The sequence below is a fragment of the Syngnathoides biaculeatus genome, chromosome 6 (genome assembly GCF_019802595.1).
Source record: "Syngnathoides biaculeatus isolate LvHL_M chromosome 6, ASM1980259v1, whole genome shotgun sequence".
NCBI lineage: Eukaryota > Metazoa > Chordata > Actinopteri > Syngnathiformes > Syngnathidae > Syngnathoides > Syngnathoides biaculeatus.
Window position 1 is genome coordinate 16492379 of NC_084645.1, and position 25149 is coordinate 16517527.

General features: G+C 40.2%; 2 protein-coding genes and 1 pseudogene across 10 annotated transcripts; 2 read left to right on the forward strand and 1 right to left on the reverse strand.

Moving 5' to 3' along the window:
- Positions 1-1019: 1019 nt before the first annotated feature.
- On the reverse strand, positions 1020-21585 carry uri1 (URI1 prefoldin like chaperone). 8 transcript variants are annotated; one of them, XM_061821976.1, is made up of 12 exons: positions 21507-21536; positions 18204-18226; positions 15746-15780; positions 14307-14385; positions 13137-13272; positions 9033-9124; positions 8886-8949; positions 8600-8795; positions 8318-8522; positions 8088-8239; positions 7756-7996; positions 1020-1565 (listed from the first exon to the last, which is right to left on the reverse strand). In XM_061821976.1, the coding sequence occupies exons 2-12, from the start codon at positions 18204-18206 to the stop codon at positions 1377-1379; spliced, it is 1392 nt and encodes a 463-aa protein (XP_061677960.1). In that variant the 5' UTR covers positions 18207-18226; positions 21507-21536; the 3' UTR covers positions 1020-1376. The 8 variants fall into 8 exon arrangements, with proteins under 8 accessions (XP_061677960.1, XP_061677955.1, XP_061677957.1 ...); XM_061821971.1 differs by lacking the exon at positions 21507-21536 and adding an exon at positions 18696-18863; XM_061821973.1 differs by lacking the exon at positions 21507-21536 and adding an exon at positions 18520-18556.
- LOC133502809 (5S ribosomal RNA) lies at positions 12400-12518 on the forward strand (annotated as a pseudogene).
- Positions 19078-23834, forward strand: zgc:112052 (protein C19orf12 homolog). Of its 2 annotated transcripts, none has more exons than XM_061821989.1 (3): positions 19078-19338; positions 22212-22374; positions 22491-23834. In XM_061821989.1, exons 1-3 carry the CDS (start codon positions 19330-19332, stop codon positions 22754-22756), a joined length of 438 nt encoding a protein of 145 aa, XP_061677973.1. In that variant the 5' UTR covers positions 19078-19329; the 3' UTR covers positions 22757-23834. The 2 variants fall into 2 exon arrangements, with proteins under 2 accessions (XP_061677973.1, XP_061677974.1); XM_061821990.1 differs by lacking the exon at positions 19078-19338 and adding an exon at positions 21503-21642.
- Positions 23835-25149: the final 1315 nt, after the last annotated feature.

Genomic DNA, 25149 nt, shown 5'->3' on the forward strand with positions numbered 1-25149 from the left:
CCTACATTAAGACCATTGATCTGTGTCTCACAAGCACAACGTTAGCATGTTAAACATTGCCTAATCTGTCTCATGCTACCTGGATTTTCAAATTGGTGAAATAATCCAGTGGAAGGCAAATAAGGGCCAAGTCATCTGAGAATCTGTTTAAAAGCTTCTTATCAGAGACCTGCACTCCCACCATTAAACTAAAAAGGGCAATGATATAGCCTTTCAAGCTCACAAGCTACGGATTTAATCAAAGGAGCTTGTGATAAGTGAAGTTGCGTGGCGTGAGAGTTCAAATGTAAAAAAAAAAACAAGTACAAATTCAGTCCACGCACATTATCAGGTCATGTCTAAGGAATTATCTGCCTCAAAATCACAATGCTTGAAGACACATGAACGCGTCTTTGGGTAACAGTAAATACCAGCATGTTACACATTGTTGAAACATTCAACTTCAAAGGATTAAACAACAATGTGGATTACATTAATTTTGAATTGTGAAACTTAATCTTGTAAATAACTACAATAACAAGAGATCATGAGTCTTTACTTTTCCAAGTCATATGAGCTTCGAATGTGGTGTAATATTCTCTGCCTTCTGTTTTCAGGAGACAAAATTGCAAACTATACTTTGTCCACTGTTATTGCTACTCCATAATTATTATCCATTATTATTATCTATAATTACTATTTAAAAAAACATGATACAAATATTAGGTAATACTGTTCCATGTAGAGTTTGACAGTTGTGCAGATGGGAGAAATGAATTATCACAATGTGCTTCACAAGGTCACTTATGTGTGGCGGTATCGGTTTAAAGACCGTAACAGTTTACATTCTGTAACAATTCTGACACGATATTACTACACAGCACACATAATTTTGGTTCCTGACAAATCCTCATGTAAAGCACGACAAGAGTGGTCTGCAAACAAGGGACCAATTTTAAGTCAAGCCGAAATAATAATAATAATAATAATAATAATAATATAATAATAATAATAATAATAATAATAAGTAGGGACCACAATTTGTAAACAAAATCATTTATTTATTTTCCTTTTTCCATTAGGAACCTTTTGTTTTGTCTCAACAAAAAACAAATCAAAAGGTATACACACATTAAGCAGGCCGAGAGCAGGAGAAAGGTGAGCTATAACTTGTGCATGATTTGTAATAAGTAGGCCTAAGAGACAAAGCTGCAAAATAATCAATGGGGGAGGGGACCACATTGAAAGCATCAAAGACAGATAACATTAACAATATTGTTCAATCTTTACATTGAATGAAACAATGTGTGTATACAGGTGGACTTGAATCATGTCACGAGTAGGTAAAAAAGTGTGAAAGATGTTTTGTGATTTGACTGAGTAAAAACCTCAGGGTGTCATTTCTGCTGCATCCTGGCAGCTTTGAACTTCGACATCGGTTTTACAGGATGTTGAGGAGTTTCCACATCAGGCACTATCTCCTCCAGTTTCCTTTCCATGATGGTTGGCAGCGTGGGAGGACCAATCGTAAGAAAAGGAACAGCCAAAGGTATCGGCTCCTTTTCCACCACTGTCCCCGAAAAGGCCTGGAAAACAAAGACGGCAATAACACATTGCAAAATGCCTGTTGATTTGGTTGATTTGCCAACATTCTAATTTTGTTTACGACTTCATTTCCTGCAGACTCACATTCACCTAAAAAAGTATTGGAATGACACAGTCAATTCCTTTGTTTTTGTTGTATACTGAAAACATTTGGCTGAATGTGATGAATATGAGACAATGTTCAGAATTCCGGCTTTGATTTCATGCTATTTACATCTAAATGTGTTAAAAAAAAACAACTCAGGAACGATTACGTTTTGTTTGAACACACCCACTTTTCAACTGAGCAAAAGAAATACGAGACTGTTGGGTGTTTCTAGTTGCTCAGGTGTTGCCTTTTAGATTAATTGCTTAAACATAAAGTTCTCAATATATACTTGTGCAGCCAACAACGCCTGCATTCCATCATCTGACCAACATGGCATAGGCCCACATGGCCACTCTGTGTCACTTGATACACACACAAAAATTGTTCTTGCCCATAGAATGCCACGAAGATCATCTCTTGTGATTGGTCCGTTTTCATTACAGGCTGTGATGGCGTACTCGCCAATCCTCTCGGTACCACTTATCAACTACACCACCACCTTCTTGACCGATTTTGCAGCAAAAATAAAATGCGTCAGCTGGTCATCTCCATTTGTTCGAGCATACACTTGTTACACGTCACAAATGTTCTTGACTTGTGAAGGAAAGTAAAGTAAAAATGGCTACCGGAAATGGCCAAAACATGTAGAGGTAACTCCACCCTGTGGCATCCGAACCAATACCAGCCAAAGCGACAACCCAGCTTGGAGGGGAATAGGAATACAATTTCAAAACTGCACACGTGGGTTGGGCTTGAGTATAAAGGCAAATTGCGTGCAGGACAGCTGCAGTGATGTCAGTGAAGTCGCCGCCTGCAAGAATTTAAAGAAACCCTTAGATAGTGCTTGTTTTTGGCTTTGGGTTTCACCTGTGAAAACTGCATTCGCTGTTAAGCAAACATGACCAGAGAGCTGTCAATGAAATGAAACCAAATCATTTTGAAGGTGAGAGAAGAGGAAAATTCAGGGAGCTGCCACATAAACATTAGGCATCGCCAATCCCCCAAAAAAATAGAATATTCTAAAAAGGAAAAACTACTGGTCGTGTACTGAACAACAGACATCAAACAGCACAGTCAAGGGTAAAAAAAACAGTTAATGACAGAAACATTCTGAGAGCTGTGAAGAAATACTAAAAGACAACAGTTAGTGGCATCACTGCCAACCTCCACAGGGTCGACCATGGTAAAGGTATTATAATCTCTAATAATAAGAAATAAAAAAAGACCATACCACAAGATGCAACCCACTAATCTACCAAAACAAAACAAAAAATCAACAAAAAAAAAATCGGAAGGCCACAGTGGATTTTGCACAATATAGAGATGACCCACAAAAGTTCTGGAAAAAAAGGTTTATGGACTGATTAGCTTAACCTTAACCTCAACCTCAACCAAAGTGATGGAAAGGCAAAAAAAAAGTATCTGCTTATGATTTCAGTTGCTGCTGCTGGCGATGGTCCAACCAGTTATTCAGTTTAGGGGGCGATTACTTCTTCACACAGGGCCACGTAACGAATACATTTTTTTCCTTAATAAATTAACTCAACGTTTAAATACAGTATTTTAAGTTCACTTGTGTTATAATTGACAACGTTTGTTTTTGACGGTCAGAAATTTAAGTGAGCAAACTATGCAAAAACATATATTTAAAAAGGGGGCCGATACATTTTCATCGCCCTGTATAAAAATATCAACCGCCCGTATTGCATGCAGCGGCTATTTGGTGGAAATCACTTCCTTGTTCTACCAGTATAGTATGCAATTGGCCATAAAACTACAGAGTAGTGAAATGTGTGTTTTCTGTTATTTAGGTGAAGTTTCTTGTCGATTGGCACCCATGCACTTTGTGTTCCAAGGCTGCGGGAAAACAGATGAGATCCACCACCCCCTAACCCCATTGCCAGCAGTTAGAGCAGTGACTCCCAACCAATATGCCGTGGCACATTAGTGTGCCATGAGGAATCTTCAGGTGTGCCCTGGAAAATTATCAAACATTATCATACTTAACTGCTCAAAAAAATATTCATATGTTTTGAAATTCGGCGGCATGGTGTCGTAGCTGTATAGCATTGGTCTCACAGTTCTGAGGACTGGGTTCAAATCCCGGCCCGCCTGTGTGGAGTTTACATGTTCTCCATGTGCTTGCGTGGGTTTTCTCTGGACACTCCGGTTTCCAACCACATCCCAAAAACACCCATTCATTGGAGACTCTAAATTATCCCTAGGTGTGATTCTGAGTCCAACTGTTGTCTGTCTCAATGTGCCCTGCGATTGCCCGGCAACCAGTTCAGGGTGTACCCTGGCTCCTGCCCGTTGACAGCTGGGATTGGCTCCAGCACTCCCACAACCCTCGTGAGGATAAGCGACTCAGAAAATGGATGGATGTTAGTAAATTCAGCTTAAAAAAAAAATTTCTCATGCTTTTTAGTACTTCCATCTTCATGGCATACATTGCAAGAAATATTTTACATTATATTATAATTCTATGAAGACAAAAATACAAATTTCAAAAGGAGGAAAATTGGTCATGGTGGAGTGGTTTATGGTCACTATGCAGACAGAGGCTGCATCTCTGCAGCCTGTGAAAGCGTGTGACATCTCAGTCGCTGGAAAGGAGCTGTGAGAGAGGGAAGTTACTTTGTATATTTGATTGATAAGAGAGGTATGATTACTTAGGGACACGCCCTCAAGTTAAAACAATGTCTAAACTTTTTAACGTTTTTGAAGCCTGATTTTATGTCAGTTTTTGTATTTAGTCATTAATTGTGAGGTTTGTTAGCAAGACACTTACTTCTCTGTGATGTGTTAATGTTTTTTTCCCTCCTGTGAGGTTGCACCATAATAAGAGGCTTTTTCCTCCACCGAGAACTGCCGTATTTTCCGCACTATAAGTCGCACAGCACTAGAAGGCGCACCATCAATGAATTTTAAAACTTTTTTTCATATATCAGGTGCACCGCATTATAAGATATATATATATATATATATATATATATATATATATATATATAATATAGAGGCTGGGGTTACGTTATGCATCCATTTGATGGAGCTGCACTAAAGGCTCAATATCGGTCCATATATAAGGCGCACCATCGACTTTTGAGAAAATTAAAGGCTTTTAGATGCGCCTTATAGTGCGAAAAATAGGGTACATGACCGGATGCAAGTAGATGGAAATGTTGCATGTCTTTGGAAATGAGACTACCACATCTTTGACTTGGGGACAAAAATTAAGTTGTGAATAGTGAATCTTTCATCAAGACTTTTACGAGGGAGAGAATTCAGAGAAATGCATACACATTGGAAGTTGGAGATGTTTGGACACGAGACGTACATTTGCAGCAGTTCGTCATGCTCGTAAAAAATATATACATTCATGAGATGAATGGCGAATGCCATGTAAAAAAAAAAAAAAAAAGCCACAAGTCATATGGCAATTGGTGTTGCTCATAGGACATTTCTTAGTTATACAGCTGTAAATAATTTAAGTTTAAGTTTGATATTTTGAGGCGGCACAAAAGCAAAAAATATTGCCATCAAAATGACTGCTCTACTTGACATATTTCATATCACCCAAAACCTTTTTCTCAGCCTTTTCTTCAGAAAGCAGTGTTGTTGGGGAAACTCACTTATGTTCTATTGTTGATTACTAAAGAATGAAAAAAAGCTAGCAACTTTTTTTTCTGATGAAAGAAGGGTGTACTTTATTTTTGGTAGGTTTGGTGTCTGTATTGTCACAGAACAAAATATTCTATGGGTTTTAGTAGAAGGATCAAAAACGTCTAAAACACCTGACAATATGGGAAACTGCTTTGTTTTTTGCACCAACAGCTGAAGCTAGCAGGTGCACGTTGTCATGTTCCTCCTCTAGTAAAATTAATGGCCCTCTACACTGTTCTGCTATGAACACCATTTGAGTCGCAAACACACCTACAGCCACTCTGCAGTGCAGTGGTTCTCAAACAGGGATCCAGGGACTCTGGATGTCCACAAGCTAAAGCTTGGGGATCCACAACCTACTTTGCAAAAAACTATTTATTTTACAAATTATATATGTACATATGCACACAGGCATACCCAAAAAACATAAAAATAGACCAATGACTCCTACCTACCTTGCCAATTAAAAGCGCTGAAATGACTGGGATAACAATCACTAGAACTTTAATGGGAGCATCAATGGTTTTTTTTCCCTCTAACAAAGCAAGTAACAACAAAAATATATTTTTGTTTATCCAGAAAAAAAATGTCTGAGAGAAGAGGGCATTTCCAGAATAAAATGTTAATAAGAGAATATATTTTTCATCCATTCATTTTCTTAGCCGCATATCCTCTTAAGGATCGGGGGGAGTGCTGCAGCCTATCCCAACTATCCTCGGGCAAGAGACGGGTGGTACACCCTGAACTAGTTGCCATCTGACCGCAGGCCACACAGAGGGAAACAACCATACGTACTCACAATCCCACCTGAGGGCAATTTAGAATTTTCAATTAATGCATGTTTTGGGGATGTAGGAGGAAACCGGAGGGCCCGGAGAAAACCCAAGCAGGCACTTGGAGAACACACAAAATCCACACACGTGGGACCAGGATTTGAACCCCGATCTACAGAACTGTGAGGTTGACGCTCTAACCAATCGCTCCACCGTGCTGTCACTTTATTCTTGTACAATTCTGACTTTTCATTCTGGCAAAATATGTCTGTTCTTGTAAGGATTCCAATTTTTTTGTTCAAGGAGGTGGGGGTCTCTTGAGACAGTTTGAAAACCCATGCTGCATTGTGTAAACTGTCAGGCAACAGTGTCAAACTCATTTTTGTTGTTATAATTAGTTTCCCTCAGAAGACCGCTATGACTGAAACCACAAGAATCTTAAATTGCCTGATCATACTTATACGTGAAATTTATGAAATAGTTTTGGAATCACAAATGAAGGTTAATGTTTTTTTTCAAGTATTGTTCGTGTTTGGTATCGCAAAAATGCTTGCAATATCACAATGTTATTTGTGAGCTGACAATTTTAAACTTTGGTACAGGCTTAACAAGAATCAAGGAAGTTGACACATGAGTTGCCTTCCTTGGCTGCATAAAAATCATGTGGCAGGTTGGGTCTGGGCCCTAGGCCTTGTGTTTGACACTTGTGCTGTAAGATAAAACAAGATAATCGTTCCAAATAGGATGGTGGCAAAACTGCTACTTCGTGGTAACAAAACTTGAGGCATAAAAGAAGGCTTAAACATCAAGTGTCATCCCTATAAACATTCTAAAATAGATATTGAAATGAAAAATACATATAACATTATTCATTTCAAGGTCCATTCGAAAAAATAAATATGAGCGGAGAGCGCGTCATCCAAGTGCAAAGTTGCGGAAGTGTCATTCGACATCCAAGTGGTCGCCATATTGGCTGCATTTCCTGTCCGTGATGTCACCCCGGACATTCGCCATTGAAAACACGCTGTGGCCCCACTGTGGGAGACGAAAACGCCCCTTCTGACACGGAAGCTCTTTTCGAAGAAGAGAACATCTCACAACTAAGTAAAGTTTCTGAGGCAATATTACCCCATTGTTTCAAGCCATTTTTAGATGATAAGCGGATCACGGCCAAATCACCTACCCGCCCAATCCACCTCCGCGCGGTGATGATAAAAACAATGCCACCCACGAGCGACGACACACTGCGGCCAAACTGCATCCCCGTCCGATCCACTTCCGCGGCGGAGATTAGCCACCGCGGCCCAGCCGTGACGAGCCAGCCCTGCCAACAAGGCCAGTGACGGGCTCGGCCTTGTCAACAAGGCCGGTGGTGATTCACAAGGTCGGTGGCGATCCACAAGGCCTGCGGAGGCGGTCCTTCAGCGGCTGCTGCACGGATACCTTCCGATGCGCACATCGACACATTTAGCACCCCTGTCTTACGGATTACACTCCCCCCCCCAACTATTGTTTTTTTTTTTTTTGTCTCTGTATACACACCTAACTGCTGTTTTTTCATTAATAACATACTAAAAATCATCCATTTCACGACAGTGGCACTTTGGAAAATCAATATTATAAAAACACAGCCAAGTCTTCCTTTACCTCAAAGTGTCCTGTGCGATGCAATGGCACTCTCTTCGAGCTGTCGTCCTCTGTTAGGCTGTCGCTGTTGTCGCTGGGTGTGTTCTCATCATGGCTGAAACTCCGGCCCATCATCCGGCGTTCGTCCACATCGGCTGCGCTGCTCTCACTTGTGTCACTGCACACACTGTTCTCTCGGCTGCGTGACTTCAGGATTGACTTCTTGGGCATAGGCTCCCCATCCTTCACATCCACAAACAACCTGATTGTGAAAATATACTTAATGAACTCAATGTATGGAAATATATGCACTAAATGTAATTCTTTCACAACTTGGGCATTTTCTTTTCTACCTGTAGATGTCTGCAGGTGTTTCGATTCTGTGAACTTCATGATGAGAACGTCCGTTTTGGTGGCCATTTTTCTTTTTCCGCTTTGAATGTTCCTTTTGTTCTTTCCGTTCACTAAATTTTAAAGTAGTGTTTTTACTTGTGTTGATCCTCACCTAGAGCAAATGGGGATTTAGATGTGCCCAGGAGCCTGGGAGTAGATTTCCAAAACAACGATCCTGTTATTACCCTACCTTCTTGGGCTCAACCGTGTGGGAGAAATAAATGGTTGGCAGATTGTAATGCTCCCCAAGGTCTTCTTTCAATTCTCCACAGGGGGGCGCAGTATTGTGAAGTTTCAGACTAAGTCCATTCTCTGGAGGAGAGTCAGTCTCATTCTGCTCCTCAGAGGAAGAGGATGAGGTATCCTCACCAACAAGGTCTGCATTATCAGATAATCTAAAGAAAAAACTGTGAATGAATGATCAGAAAATAACACACTATTATTAAGTGACACAACAGTTGTAGAAATGTACCTGTCCCGCTCATTTTGTATTTGTTCAAGTTTCTCAAGTTCATCCAATCGAGCCCATAAATCCTCCTCGGTCATGACAGTTTTTGTGCACCCGTTTTGCTGGGTCTCCTCTCCACTGCCTTCATTTTCCTCTTCCAAATCCAACACATTTTCCAGTTTTGGCTTTGAATGTGGCCTGTGAGCCACTCTACGTTTTCCTGAATAAAGTTTTTCAAAACTACCTTTAAACTTCAATATGATTTGAATTTGTGCAGAATCTATCACAGTGCTGGCAAACAAAAATGTACCTTTTGTGACAGTGGCCTCATTGTTTCCTATCACCTCTCTAATGTCAACATAGTCCCCCTTTTCCTAAAACACAAGCAGAGTCTGTAAATGTATTGTGTTTTAGGGAAGTGTTTGCTCTGTGTTAGCTTTATTGTAAAGCAACGCACATTTACGATATTTTCCCAGTCCTTCACCATTTCAACTCTTGATTCAAAGTTTGTCATTGTCTTGGACAGGCCACAAAGTTCATTCTTCACATCTGCAACAAAAGGATGGAGACATCAAAATGAGTATTCTGGTTGATGGTGTCCGACTGATGAAACATTAAATATAATCATGGCTGTGGGGCTCGAAGAATTGAACTAGACCTCTGTAAGTGGAGGGGGGAAATTATGACACTAAATAGTACAAAATATCCTCTGGCCCAAATACCACTCCGGATCATTAAATCTTCACAACAATTAAGCCCATTTACAAAATGCAAGCAGTGAGCACTTGTTTCCATGGCAATGGGGAGCCCCTTCAGTGTGTGCATCAAGTGGAAGTGAGAAAAGGTCAAACACAGAAGGCCAGACAAGTCCATTGCTGTCTGGCACATTTCAGCTCGCTATTCTTGCATTACAGCACTTAACTCTATAATAGCAGGGTGGGCAGGGGCACAAAATTTGGGGATAAATGGGTGTGTGTGTGCGCGTGCGTGTGTGTGTGTGGGGGGGGGGGGAACGGATGACTGTGGATAGGCTATGTCACGACATTTCTGCTTCACTAAACACTAAAAATTGTTTTACAGTATTGTCAAAGATTGTCCACACCCATTCTATCCATTCACCTTGAGTGAGCAGCAACAAAAGAAGTGTATAATTTTCAATTTCACTTCCCAATAAAATGGCCAGCACGAGTAAGTAAATAAAAAACATAAGGTGGGCGTATGGAATAGGCAGCCACCTATTTGTAGCACCCAAACTGGACTGCCCCTTTTCAAGATCACAAGAGATTGGACATTCTTATATTGCCACAAGCCACACTTTGCACAGCTCAGTGTGTAGTCCACTAACCCATTCATTGTGTACGTCAGGCTAGCTTCCACATGGTTGGTTGCGAGGTGGACACACTCTCATTGATATGTGTTTTCCGTCACTTGTTTTGGTTGGGTCAGCCCAGCTAGCCATTTTGGAAAAGTTGTCACAAAATACCTGAATGTGCCACCCTGACTCCTCTTCGCACGGGAGTACCCACAATACTCACTTATTATTTTAGCTTTAATCTTTTAATTTTTCATTTTGAAACTTAACTCTTCTTTTACCACTTGCATTTCCTCAATACTACAATACTAAGTTAGTGCTACCTTGTTTTACCTATTTCATCTTACTCTTATTTTATCACCGTACGTGGAGAAATGTACATACAATGGAGTGTGCGTGAATCTGCTTAACGTGTTCAGTTTTGTTGCCATTTTATTATATATATAGCACTTTGTGTTGCATTTCCCATTCATGAAAAGTGCTAAACAAATGACAATTTGACTGAGTGACTGATATGCTATATGGTACTGTATTTGTATTTTTTCCCTGTAAGGAGCCCTGGAATTTGTCAAAAATGGCAGCTTCAAACGAAAATGGCTGACTTTATCTTTGATTCCAGACATGGCTCCTAGAGACTTTTTTGTTCTTCCTGTTATGACAGATACGTCTATCCAATTTTGTTTCAATTAGGGAAACTGGTGTTGGGGGTTAATGTTTTCTTTAGACTTCACGCTAATCAGATCAGCTTGATCAGAATCAGCCGATAATCAGTATTTTATCCTGATTGGCTTCAATGTCATCATAATTCAACGATCCTGTCAATGACTCCTTTAAGTGGCTTCGCAAAAGACATTTACTCCACGTCGCCGTCGTGCACAGCTTATTTGAATCCGGAAGCTGGTTTATTTTTAGCATAGTTGCAGGTCTTTTGACGTAGCACTGCAAATATCTGACCGCCAATAAAGGTATTTAAAAAAAAAAAAGTAAGCAGTGTGGGACAGATGTAAGATAGAGAACACATAATGCCTGGATCATACTACAAGACAAATTTGGTCTATCACAATTCCATTATGTCAGACCACTCCCATAAAATCGTTTACCCCGATACCACCGCATCACATCTTTTATGATCACTGGGCTTTATATGTCAACTCATACGCGACCGGATACAGTCATTACCATGGCCACGACGACAACAATCTCGAGTTTATTGTACAGATTGAAGAACTAAATGGGGAGAAATGTGGTGGTAGTTACCGGTGATTGGAAGAAGACGCTCATTTAAGGATTGCTTGAGATATGTTGACATATGAATACGATACGGCTTGCAAGCAGACAACAAATTATGTAGTCTCGCAAGCTAGTGCTAGCACTAACGACTGTATGTAAAGATGGCAGTGTTCTGTTGAATCCTGCACTAAAGTTTCGGTGTATGTGAAATAATTTTATTACTTTGCACTGTCCACATGTTGGAATTTTGGTATGATCTTTTTCCATAGCCATTCAACAAACATCACCAGCAAAATTACATCTGTCGAGGAAAGGAATCTTTATTGTTAAATGCACTTTACCACTGCCTGCTGTTATCTGAACACAAAGAGGATTGTACTCTTATACATTTTTTATTAAAGCTCTTTTAAATAGTAAGTTTCTTTCGGCTTGTCCCTTTCGGGGTCACCACAGCGTGTCATCTCAGATGAACGCACATATATGTTTGGCACAATTTTTACGTCGGATGCCCTTCCTGACGCAACCCTTCTCAGGGAGTGAAGGCCCCAGTGGGATACGAACCCACAACCCCTGGTTTACCAAACCAGTGCTCTAATCACTGAGCTACGGGGCCTCTTTTTAAAAATTAAAAATTAAAGCTCTTTTAGTTGCTGATGTAATATTTTGTGTTTGTTATGGTGGGTGAGCATTTTTATGTTTTGTTGTGTTTTTATGCAATGACAATAAAACATGACTGATTGAAATGCATGACCTGAGAAGAAAATATATTTGAAGCAACTCAGTATACAATACACAAGTATATAAAGTAAATGAGCAAGTCATTTAAATAGATACATTGCTTCATCTTGTGATTGTTTTTTTTTTTATTTTTTTTTTATTTTTGCTGTTTTAAACTCACTGTGAATGGCCCGAAAAATCCTGATTGTGTAAAGCTTAGTTTTAGCTTTTGATGGGAGCACCACTGAGTGACTTTTTTGGAGTTGTGATGAATACATTAATGCCTAAGCAAAATTAATTCATCAATCACTCCAAAACAAACTTCACACAGGCACAGGAGGGAACACGCCACACGTGCCGATCAAAGACGGCGGCCAAATATTAATGCCCGACTGAGTACCCTTAATTTCAGGTTAAAAATTATAGTAGTTATAGTCATACATAGTGATTGTCAAAATTGTGTTGTGAAACAGTGTGCTACAAGAGATCATTACGTGTGACACAAGAAATTATACAATTCTACTCGGACAGCCTAAAGATTATTTACTCCAAATAATTAATATTTATTCACAGCCATGCTACCCTGAGAACACCTGATCTCGTCAGGTCTTGGAAGCTAAGCGGGTTTGGCCTTGGTTAGTATTTGGATGGGAGACCGCCTGGGAATACCAGGTGCTGTAAGCTTCTCCCCCCAGCTAAATACAGAGGGGTTGCGTCAGGAAGGGCATCCGGTGTAAAACTGTGCCAAACAAATATGCGCTCATCTAAGATGACATGCTGTGGCGACCCCAAACAGGACAAGCCGAAAGGAAAAGAAGAATGCATCTTTATCCAGCAATCTATGCCACTAACTTATTGTGACAACTAAGTTACAGGGCTCTTCCACTAGATGAAAGCAGGTACCATTAACCTCTGTGTCAACCTGTTGCCATTCAAACAGTAGAATAATACTTTTTCGTTCAACTAAAAAGGCACACATTTCATGAACTTGAAACTAACTCAACTTAAGAGTAAATTCTAGATGAACTCAACAAAGTTTCAGTATACATAAAATATACCACCTTTTTGGTTTGCCATGAGGTTTTTTTCATGTAAAATTGGCTCAATGAAGGTTGAGAAACACTGCTACATTTAAAAAAAAAAAAAATTGAGGGTGCAGTGCTAGTAGTGTGACGGCAACGGTGCTGTTGTGACTGATAAAACAACGCCCTCTGCTGGGTACAGAGTAGTTTTTAGACATGAATTTGTAGCAGTTTGTTAAGCTGGGAGGAGATAAAACAGGCACTCTTCAAAGAGACTCACACTTCATCCTGTGGTCGACGATTTTCTCAGCCTGCTTGGTGGAGCACTTAGCAAACCAGTTGTCACCAAGCAGTACGGTGACCTCGTTGGTGTGCACCAGCTTCCCAGGCATGAAGGCCATAGGCCCAAATGGCACCTGGTCAGAGGAACAGACAGGGATGTGAAGATGACAAAGTTTGGGGAAAATGATTGATAACAAGAAGCAAAGCCAGAAATATGTAAATGTGAAATTTTAACAACAAACTTTCATTACTGTCATTATGACATGTGTGTAGACTTGAAAAAAAAATGCATTTTTTCATTCATCTTCTATCGCTCAGACACCCCTGTGGAGGAATCTCATTTTGGCCACTTGTATCCGGGCATGCAAAAAGTATTTCATTAATTTTTAAACCAAATGAAATAACATTTTGAAGAAAAAAATGTAACCTCTGTGGATACTCATTCTTGGATCAGAGGATAAAACTAATTTGGTCTTTACCATGGCACAATGTGACACAACTCCCATCAAATTTTACCGTATCTCGGGCGGATTTGCGATAGCACCGTATTCTATCTTTAACGGTCAATTGGATGGAGAGATATTTTGCCCTGTCCATTCAAGGAGGGCTTGAGGTAGTTTCACATACATCTCAAACCATACGGTTCGCAAGCAACAATAATAACAACAACACATACAATACAATACAATACAATACAATACAACAACAATATCTAGCAAGCTAATGCCAGAACTCATGAGTGTTTGTCAAATCATGCTCTAAGGCTTCGGTAAAAATTGTTTTGTGCATGTGTAAAAGTGTCAGCAACTTAGTATGTTGACAACGACAAGAATGGGAGGCAAAGCGACAGTCACAATATAAAATCCCATTGGTTGACGTCAAGGTGCACTCTCGGAGTCATCTCTGGTATGTCACACTACATGGAAGGTATCTCAAAAACAAAACAAAAAAAATAAAAAATGCTAACACTTTTCATTTTGGTGTTGTAGAGGCTATTGGATTACTCATGGATTATTATATAAACAAAATAGTTTCTTATTTCAGGCAAAATATGTCATGGTTCAGAAAATCGGGGGAATATCAGGGTTAAAACCCTATCATCTGATCTAGATATTACCAAGGGCACAGTATTTAAAAATAAATGAAATAAAATGAACTTTATACTTACCATGATGTCATAACACAGCTTATCTGGAAGACTTTCAAGACGTTCTTTCAGGGCTTCATAATCACCTGAAACCTTTTCCCTGTAGATTCATGGACAGAAGTCAGAAGCAACAACAACACAGTTAAATAGAAAAATAGAAAGTAGACCTACAGTACTATACTCATGTAGTCACATTAGGTCACGGTTATTCATTGAAATTCGTAGATCAACACACGACTCCTCAATTCTTTTCTTCTGCATTCATGGAGACTTTCTCAGCAAAAATTGAAAACCACTGAACACCACTGTGCTACATTATGTTACGCGACATGGGGTCACAAACAATGTGCACATAAACCACAGAATAAACAGGCTAAAAATTCAAGCAAAGCAAACAGTCAGTGCAAATCAGGTATTTTGAACAATGTTATTTTCTGTTACTTTGATATTTGGTAATCATTTGGTACCTTTGCTCAATTGTCTACCTCAGTGGTGGGCAAAGTATGGCCCTTGAGCCACATATAGCCAACTCTACTTTAATCTGGCAAACCAAGTATATACATTTTTTACAAGTCCTGCAATATTTCATTGATTAATTTAGTATATCTGACATTTTACCTCATATCAAAGATTTCCTTCTATTTTATTCGCGCAATCACCTGGTGGAGAAGCGCTCGTTATTTTCTTGTATGAACCCTACAAAACTGAGCAATTGGGGGAGAAGAGCCTTGGTGAGAGAGGTAAAGAAGTGCCCGAAAATCACTGTGGCAGAGCACCAGAAAGGCAGTCAAAAGATCCGAGAATGTTCTAGAATGTCAACCATCAGTGCAGCCCTCCACAAGTCTGGACTTCGAGGCAGAATAGCTTGACAGAGGCCTCTTCTCAGTGCAAGACACATTGAAAACCCGCATGGAGTTTGTTAAAAAAAAAAACAACAACAAAAAAACGTGGCGGACTCCAAGATGGTGACAAAAAAAGATTTTCTGGTCTGATGAGTTCAAGACCTTTTTTTTTTTTTTTTTTTACCTTAATTCTAGGCGATATGTGTGGAGAAAACCAGGCACTGCTCATCACCTGTCCAATATTGTCCCAACAGTGAAGCATGGTGGTAGCAGTATCATGCTTCATGGACATTCAGTTATGTGAAGACACTGATAATGTGATTTTTTTAACAATAATTATCAATGGATGATTTAAAAAGGTCTGAAAAAAATAAATATTGATATGCCTTATGACAAAATGTTTTTACATTTTTAAATCATCACTTCTACAACATTCCTAAGAAATCACACTGTTCCAATACTGGTGAACGAGATGTTGAGCAGGCCAACAGGCTACTCATGTGGTCCTTTGGGGTGACAGAATGCCCTCGGGCAACATAAAGGTGACGCTTGTTGAAGGTGTCCTGCATGTCAAGTTTTGACACAGAATTGCTTAAATGGTAGTGATACATTACTTACCAATGCTGAATCTGACGCTCGCAGTCCTTCACCACCTGTTATTATTACAAAAAAAATTCACAACATATGATCATAAAGGCAGAAAAGTGGAGCAACTGGTTGGAGAATCTGCCTCACAGTTCTGAGGACTGGGGTTCAAATCCCAGCCCAGGTTCTATGGAAACTGAATGTTCTCCCCCTGCCTGCGTGAGTTTTCTCAAGTTACTCAGTTTTCCTAGCACATCCCAAATATTAGGTGTGATTGTGTGTGTGAATGGTTGTTTGCTTCTGTGTGCCCTGCGATTGGCAGCCAACCAGTTCAGGGTGAACCCCGCCTCCTGCCCAGAGATAGCTGGGATAGGCTGCAGCTCTCCCGCCACGATTGTGAGGATAAACGGCTCAGTAAATGGTCATAATGTTCATAAGCAAACATACATGTTGAATTTAAAATGTACTTCCGGAAAATGACCACTTCTGAAGATGAGTCTTGCTGAATGATTATGTCAGGCAATTGATAAAAGTGTAAAATTGAATACTACTAATCAATTTTAGTTTGGTGTTGAACTTGAAAGTTGACCCCCAACTGGGATCCACAACCAGAATATTGTTGTAAAAACAAATGTTTCACAAATGTACTGACCGTTGTGAAATACAGTACACCATTTCTGTAAGATCCAGCACAAGTGGTCTCAATTCTGTCTTTACAAAGATAAAAGTTTTAAATGGACCTGGGAGAGATCTTCATGTACATAGATTGAAAAAAATGTAGAACAGTAATTCTTCTCTTTTTTTTGTTCTTTTTACTTCTGATTCATATAAAACTAATTTTAAATGGGTTTTTTTAATGACTAAAGAATCAATGATAATTCACTGTATATTGCCCTCATACTTGCCCAGTGAGCAGACGCATATCCCAGCTAAATGCGGGACACAATAAGACAATTATTCACTGGATCACCGTGCTGTCATCCATCCATTTCTGCACCACTTGTCTTTACGAGGTTTGCGAGCATGTTGGAGCCTATCCCAGCTAACCTCATGTGAGAACGAGGTACACCCTGAACTGGTCGCCAGCAAATTGCAGGGCACATATAAGCAATAAACCATTCGCATTCACACAATTGGCAATTTAGAGTCTTCAATCAATCTACCATGCGTGTTTTGTGAGAAGTGGGAGGAAACCAGAGTTTCTGGAGAAAACCCACATAGGCCCGGGAGAGAACATCCAAACTTTGCACAGGCGGGTCGGGATTTGACCCCGGTCCTCAGAACTGTCAGACAAATGTGCAGCCCTGCGTGAACCATAGTTAAATTTATTCAAATCCATATCTATGATACGCACATTTTCACTCTTAGATTGGTTCCCTGTCGGTATGACATTTATCTATATTAATAATGCATTTAATCTCTTAGTTGTTATTCAATTATAGCCTTATGGTAAAAAAAAAAAAAATGCCACCCATTTCATATCGTCCGATTGGGTGATATCACAAATGACGTACCAAAAACAAATAAAGGAAATACGTTCGTTAAGCAGAATACCCTCTTTTGGACCCACACAAGCCTTTGTTTTATGAGTTCTAAAATAGAAGGGGGTGGGGACGTTTGCGTGCAGGAATTACATGATGCTAAGTTAGCTGGGTTAGCAAGCTCCTTCACCTCGTTCACTTGCACCATTGACCAATTACGCGTCATACTTTAATGCAACGAAAGTTGAATTTATACTTTCTTTTTTGACAACATTTACTAGACAGTAACTTGTGAGTTCAAGTGGTAATCAAAGTAAGGAAGGTTCTGGAAAATGAAACGTCATGGTACAAGGACGACGGACATGTTGGTGACACTGGTTTAGCAAGGCATCGATTTTATTGCACAATAACACTAAAGCTGACCTCTTTTTGGTTCAAAACTCTACTTTGGTGCACTGCATGGTCAGCAGATGGGGCCCGACTAGACGCCCCTTTTTATATCGAGCTTGCGTGCTTTTTGTCGTCGTTACCTTTTCGTGCTCCTCTCTGAGCCTAGTAACTCCACCGGGATCCTGCATGGTGATTTTACGCGTTTCGGCCTTTATCATTCCAAGGGCAAAGCAAGATTTAGGGATACTTTTGATGAGCCACAAGCAAGGCTCAAGGGTTGTTGTGAGTCCTAAAAAAGTGTTTATGAATGCAGCAGTAGCTTCTCCTTGGACCCACTGTATTAGAAGTCATCAATGTGGCAGCAGTAATTATCCACACTTTCGGAAGCAATAACATCTCACACTCTCATTTCAGGATTCCCGCATCATTCCCCGTAAAAAAGTACAGGTTTTAACAAGATGTCCAACAAAAATAGTTCCTCTTCAACGTCTGCGCAACCACCTACGGAACTACACTAACAACACTCACTGTCGTTAAAGCAAAACATCCGGTTTTATTCGTGGGTCCTTTTCAGTATAAAAATTTTACAAACCGAAAACATGACATCATTGTTTCCTCACCATCTCTTCACCCAAAATTAGAACTGTAACAGACATAAAATACAGTTCACATCATTTCAAATGTGTTCGCTGGCACCATGTTGTCAAATTTAGAGTTTAGGGAGAATTTTACCGTACTCTTAATTTTTAAAAAAAAGTTTTTGTTTCCTGTTACATCGGCCAAAATAGCCAAATAAAGATTTTCCAGGTTTAAAAAAAAATGTGGCTAATCTGCACTTCAATGTAGACATAAACAAGGTCCCTTTGCTAGGTTACACTCTTTTTAACGCGTCACACAATGTAAATTTATAAATAATAAATAACTACTATTTTTGACCTCGTTTTCTTTGCAACAGCATTATGTGACAATCTTATTCTCGTACACACACAAAATACCACTAACAACAAAAAAGATGCGGTAGGCGGCAAGGTGGAACAGCATTGGCCTCACAGTTCTGAGGCTTCCTCCCACATCCTAAACACATGCAACATTAATTGGACACTCAAAATTACCCTTTGGTGTGATTGTTAGTGTGACTGTTCGTCTCGATATACCCTGCGATTGGCTGGCAGCGAGTTCAGGGTCTACGCCGCCTCCTACCCGTTGACAGCTGGGATAGGCTCCACCACGGCAAAGAAGATGGATGGATGGATGGCCATCCATTCATTTTCCATCCATCCATTTTCTTTGCCACTTATTCTCACGAGGGTCGCGGGGAGAGCTGGAGCCTATAGCAGCTGTCAACGGGCAGGAGGCGGGGTCCACCCTGAACTGGTTGCCAGGCAATCGCAGGGCACATCGAGACAAACATCTGCACTCACAATTACACCTGGGGGCAAGTGTTCAATTAATGTTGCATGTTTTTGGAATGTAGGAGGAAACCAGAGTGATATTGCCGGTCAAACTAAGCATTGCTCAATGCTAAGTCGGTTGGAGACAACACGGAAATATGTCCCGTAGCACGACGCCCAGAGTCTTGTCCGATAGCATTAGACATTTAGAAGGTGAAAATAAATGAAGGTACGTGGAGAAATTAGATAAACTCGGCAAAGAGGACCGGTATTTAATGCCGAAATCAATTATTTCAACGATAAGGAATTGGACTGTTAATTCGCTTCCGTTTATCTTGCACAACTGGATATACACATGGATCTGGTGAGTAAGTCATCGAGATTTACATGGATAAGATTGAAAGTGTATAAAAGTCTGGACGCAAACGAATACTTTGTTGCAGGATCTGTTCTCATTAGGAATAGATCCCACGTAGCGACGGTTTTGGCGGCTCGTGAGCGCGGAAGTGTGTTCGGCGACACGTTAACCTTTGCCGGAATCCAGCGATCTTTTCAGCTAGTATTCAATACAAATACCAATATTTTAAAAAAATTACTCCTGGTTTTACATAAACTCACATTCATTAACTATGATTGAAAATAAGACGACGGTTGACAGCTCGTGAACGCGGAAGTGTTTTCAGCGACACGTTGACCTTTGCTGGAATCCATTGATCTTTTTGGCTAGTATTCAATACAATAAAATATTTAAATAAATGACCCCTGGTTTTACACAAACCGCATTAATTAACTACAATTGGAAAAAAAAAAAAGAGGACGGGGAGTCGGCTCCTCCACATGGGAGTGTATTGCGGCCACACGCACACACACCTATAAACCTCTGTGCAACAGACGCTTTTTGTTTTTTTTAAAATACCCATTGTTCTCAAATGAGTCAATTTGGCATTGTAAATACATCTTAATTTGAGATTAAGAATAATTCCGACCTGAAATGAAATGATCGCTACACAGGCGTGTATATTTGCTTCGCCACTAGCCATCACGTTTAATTGCCAAAATACATCAATTTTTTTCTGGTCTTTTCTGATGGCAGGATCTCTTTGAATATCTGTCTCATCTGTTGTGACAACCAACAGCAACAACAAGTCTCGGGTATCATAAACATTCTCCCCCAGTTCAATGTCTCCCACAATGTTGAGCAACTCTGTCTGACCGGCAATATGGCACCGCGAAAACGGTGACGTTACTTGCACGACCTCGATACACTGATCCCACTGATCTAAAAATAAAAAAATAAAAAATAAGTGAATAGCCCGTACACATCGAGCGGTATGTCGATTGGTTGACGCCACCGGCCGCCATCTTGGTACTCCCAAAACATGTGGAGGACACGATTAATATGTTGGATTATGGTGGGTTTTTTCCTCAAAATTTGGCATGTCGAATTAAAACTGGTCGCCTGATCTTGACATTTTTTCAGTTCTGGTAACATGAAGGATTTTTAGTTCAACTTGGTAAGCCAAAAAATGTGAAGCGCAAAGGAAAGCCATTTAACACTGTGTCTACCAAGAAACCTTGCATATGAACTAGGGCCTGATTTCCATGACATATAACTTTTCCCAAAATATGCTCTGAAGCACAATTATCATAAAATTATAACATTTAATTTTAAGTCAATCAGTTAGATATATTTTTGTAAATAAGGACTCGCAGTGGGAAAATACATGCTAAATGCATTGTTCTTTTGTTGTCTCTGCAGGGTCCTATTTCAGACAGAAAATTAAAGCTTGTTTCCTTGCATTGGAAAATCAAATACAATTTGCAGAGTTCTGAATTAGGAAATGAATCAAAAATGTCACAGAAAATTCGTTTTCTTTCTTATTCACTGAAACCGAAAAACGTCAACTTATAAAAGTGAAGCAGAGAGTGAACAGTGAACAACAACAACCGTAAACAAAATTTTGTTCAAGTGAATTAAGCTCGTCAGAAGATTTAAAAAAAAAAAAAACTTTACAAACCAAACTTAACCGTTTCAAATTAAATCTTTAACTGGCGATTCAAGCAGTTAATCGCTGTCGCTGTGCAGGTCGGCCTGGTTGTTTTGGGAGTATCAAGATGGCGGAAGGCGACTTCAGTTTTGGTGGCCAGTAAGCCATTCAGTCTTTTTTTTAGATCAGTGATTTCCAACCTTTATAGAGCCAAGGCACATATTTTACAATTGAAAAATCCCACGGCACACCAACAAAAGTAAATGTCACCAAAAATTGATAGATTAATTACTGTATGTACTTCCTGCCGTCTAATGGAAGAGGATTTTTTGTTCTGGCTGTCATTGTGCCTCACTGGCATAAAAAGATGAATAAAGATACATTCTTTCTTGGAAATAAATGTTTTGGGTTTTTTTTTTAGCAATTACATAAAATTGGATAAGTTTCCACGGCACACTAATACACCCCGGCACACTGTTTCGGAATCACCGTTTTAGATCAGTGACTGTTCCCACACGCCTCCTCCCCTCCGCGATCAACGCACCTCGATAGTTCCAGGCCACGTGACCATCCACTTCCGTCTCTCCACTCGCCGCTTAAGGCGAAGCTAGAGGACATTTAAATTGAAAAATAATTACAAAGGTCCAACGGATACAAATGAAAAACACCTAATACAAAAGGTACAGTATCGATTAAAAATTTCACGTGCACGTTTATGTTACTGTCTTTGGTAACTTTGGACGGCAACATCATCTCTCAGGGTCGAGCACTTTCGTCTCCCGGTTAACCGACTCCAATGTAACATATTTTGTATTTCTTAACTCGTGTCCTGTCTTGTGTTTATTTTTTTTATCTCTATCCTCTCAGTCTGTTCGACTGCATACAGCACACGATATGACATCTTAATGGGCACATCTATCATAATACAAAGAAAAATTATACAACAAGCAGGAAGTAATAGTCATCATTTTTGCACAAAATTCTTACTGCATCATAGAAACACAAACAAAAAAACTGCCGTCTCCATTTGGATGACCAAGTAGCTAAATCTAACAGGTAAACACACGCAAAAATATCAGGAAAAATAAAACCTAGAATGTTATCCAGATATCCTTTGCTTGTACGATGCATGAATGTAAATGTGATGTTGTAAAGCTTAACACAATATCTTGCATGTATTATTAAACATTTTAAAATTTGCTTCAAAGCAGAATATGACGCAAGACTTTCCATCATTTCCATAATGCAGAAAATGTGTCATCGGCTTGGAGATATGATGAAGCTGTGCTGTGAATTATCTGCTGATAAGCAGATCCAGACCACAGTGAAGGGTTCCAGCAAGGGTGCAGCAACAGCTGGAGGTCTGGCCTTTGCTGGTGGCTTGGTTGGGGGTCCTCTTGGCATTGCAGTAGGTATGCAGCATATTCTGTTACTTATTGTACTGAGTAATGTTGTAACTTTCATATATTGCACTGTGAAATACACATGCTGTCGTATAATAGAATGAATGAATGCTGACTCTTTTCAGGCGGTGCTGTTGGAGGACTTCTTGGCTGTTGGTTGACCAGCGGTCAATTCAAACCTCTTCCTCAGGTCATTATGGAGCTCAGTCTTCAGCAGCAGCAGAAGTTGTACGCTGACCTGGTCGCCATCCTTGGAGACATTCAATGGACTGATGTGGCACAGCTCACTGCTCTTGTCATGAGCAACAGTAGTCTGAAGCAGCAACTGACGGCAGCCCTTCTTGGCTATGTCACCAAGGAGCTCCAAGCAAATGTGCACTATGTGGATTAGTGTGGGAGTCCTCAGGCTCTATCTACACCCTGACTGTGTGAAAAGGACATGACTTTTTGCGTCTGCACATACAGAGGCTTTGAAATGCTCTCCAAAAACAGCAGTAGAGAATACTTTCTTATACTGATGACATTTATTTCAAGTTAATCAGCTGTGGCATTTATTTTATGTATCCATCCTTTCATTGTCAGTACCGTTTATTCTCACTAGGGTCTCAAATGTGCTGCTGCCTATCTCAGATGACTCTGGGTGAAAGGCGGGGTACATCGTGACCTGGCCGCCAGCTAATCCAAGGGCACATATAAACAGCCATTCGTGCTCACGTTCACACCTACAGACAATTTAGATTCTTCATTCAACCCGCCATGCAGGTTTGTTCATGTGAGAGGAAACCGTAGTACCTGGAGTAAATCCCACACGGGCAGAGGGAAACCATCCAAACTACAGGCAAGGCTGGATTTAAACCCGCGTCCTCAGAACTGTGAGGCAACCGTGCTAACCAGTTGTCCACCATTTCGCCTTATTTATTTGCTTTTTCCTTAAGAGTGCACCTCTGTAAAATTTTCTTCTTGCCAAATTTTGAATTTGTTATCTAGTCATTTCTTGTTATTTCCAGCCAGCCATAAAGCCTATATAAACATGGTGAAAAATACACAACACTCCCCCAACCTGATTGCATATAGAATAGAATCAACTTTATTGCCATGAACATATGCACACATTTTTGGTCTTTTTTTCCTGAACTCAACCCATCACAGCACTGGACACAGGAAGCACACTTATGACACACTGACATGTATGGCATGATTTTTAGTATGTTTTTAATTGAAAAAAAAAAGGAAGCCAGAATGGACCCATTTGATTTTTCACCATGCGTCATGATGTTGACCTTGATGGATTTTTGTAACTCCTGGTATTAAAATCCTCTCGAGGCATTCGTTTTGGAGAAGAAGCAGGAAGTGAGTTTTTTTCCAGATGTCAACACTAGCGGGTTCTTCTGTTTATACCAGTTTTACCTGCGGGAAAGTAGCTGCTTTTTACTTGCATGTTAGCCAAAATGCCGTGTCGTATTGCTAGATATTGCTCAAAAACTCGGGAGGATGGATTCACTCTTAACGCGTTTCCAAAAGACCCGGTTCGTTATTAAAAATTGATTGCACAGGTGCAAAGGATGAGAGCTTTGTGGGTTCCAAATGACAAGTAGGTATGTATAGAGCTATTAAAACAATAATCATTGGGGGGAGCAATGTAATCCTCTCAGAATGTAACGAAAGATCCGCGACATAATAACTTCATAAAGTACGTAAGTGAGTATGCCTAAATGTGTCAATGTGCGGGGGCCACCATTGTTCATCTCAGAGGTGGTTTTCTTAGTGAAGAAAATAAGTATTTGAACACCCTCCTATATTGCAAGTCATCCCACCTAGAAGTCATGGAGAGGTCTGAAATTTTCATTGTAGGTTCATGTCAACTGAGAGAGTGTAAAAAGAAAAATCCAGAAATCACAATGTATGATTTTTTTTTAACAATTTATTTGTGTGATACAACTGCAATTAAGTATTTGAACACCTACCAGCTAAAATTCTGACCCTCAAAGACCTGTTAGTCCACCTTTAAAAGTCCACCTCCACTCCATGTATTATCCTAATAACACCTGCCCACCCCATACAATCAGTGAGGCTCAAACTTGTAACATGGCCAAGACCAAAGAGCCGTCCAAAGACACCGGAGACAAAATTGTACAACTCCACATGGCTGGAAAGGGCGATGGAGAAAATCCCAAGCAGCTTGGTGAAAAAGGTCCACTTTTGGAGCAATCATTAGAAAATGGAAGAAGCGAAACATGATGGTCAATCTCAATTGGAGTGGAGCCCCATGCAAGGTATCAACTCGTGGGGTCTCAATGATCCTTAAAAAGGTGAGGAATCTTTTTCACTTGGTCAATGGCCTGAAAAGAGCTGGGACCACCGTTTCCAAGGTGACTGTTGCTAATGCACTAAGACATCATGGTTGGAAATCATGCGAGGCACGGAAGGTTCCCCTGCTTAAACCACCACGTCAAGGCCCTTCTTAACTTTGCCAATGAGCATTTGGATGATACAGAGGAGTCATGGGAGAAAGTTTTGTGGTCAGATGAGACCAAAATTGAACTTTTTGGTCAGAATCCCACTAACCCTAAGACGAATGATGAGTTCCATCCCAAGAACACCATCCCTACTGTGAAGCATGGGCGTGGTACCATCATGCTTTGGGGGTGTTTTTCTGCACATGGGACAGGACGATTGCACTGTATTAAGTAGAGGATGACCGCGGCCATGTATTGTGAGATTTTGGGGAACAACCTCTTTCCCTCAGTCAGAACATTGAAGATGGGTCATGGCTGGGTCTTTCAA

Coding starts and splice junctions, on each gene's coding strand:
- uri1 (XM_061821971.1), bottom strand. CDS start 18,846: ATGGATGGCCATCCATCCATCCATCTTCTTTGCCGTGGTGGAGCCTAT. Junction 8,796..8,885: donor TGAGGCCACTGTCACAAAAG/GTACATTTTTGT, acceptor AACTTTATTCAG/GAAAACGTAGAGTGGCTCAC. Junction 1,566..7,755: donor ATCGCACAGGACACTTTGAG/GTAAAGGAAGAC, acceptor TTTGTTTTCCAG/GCCTTTTCGGGGACAGTGGT.
- zgc:112052 (XM_061821989.1), top strand. Junction 22,375..22,490: donor TCCTCTTGGCATTGCAGTAG/GTATGCAGCATA, acceptor GACTCTTTTCAG/GCGGTGCTGTTGGAGGACTT.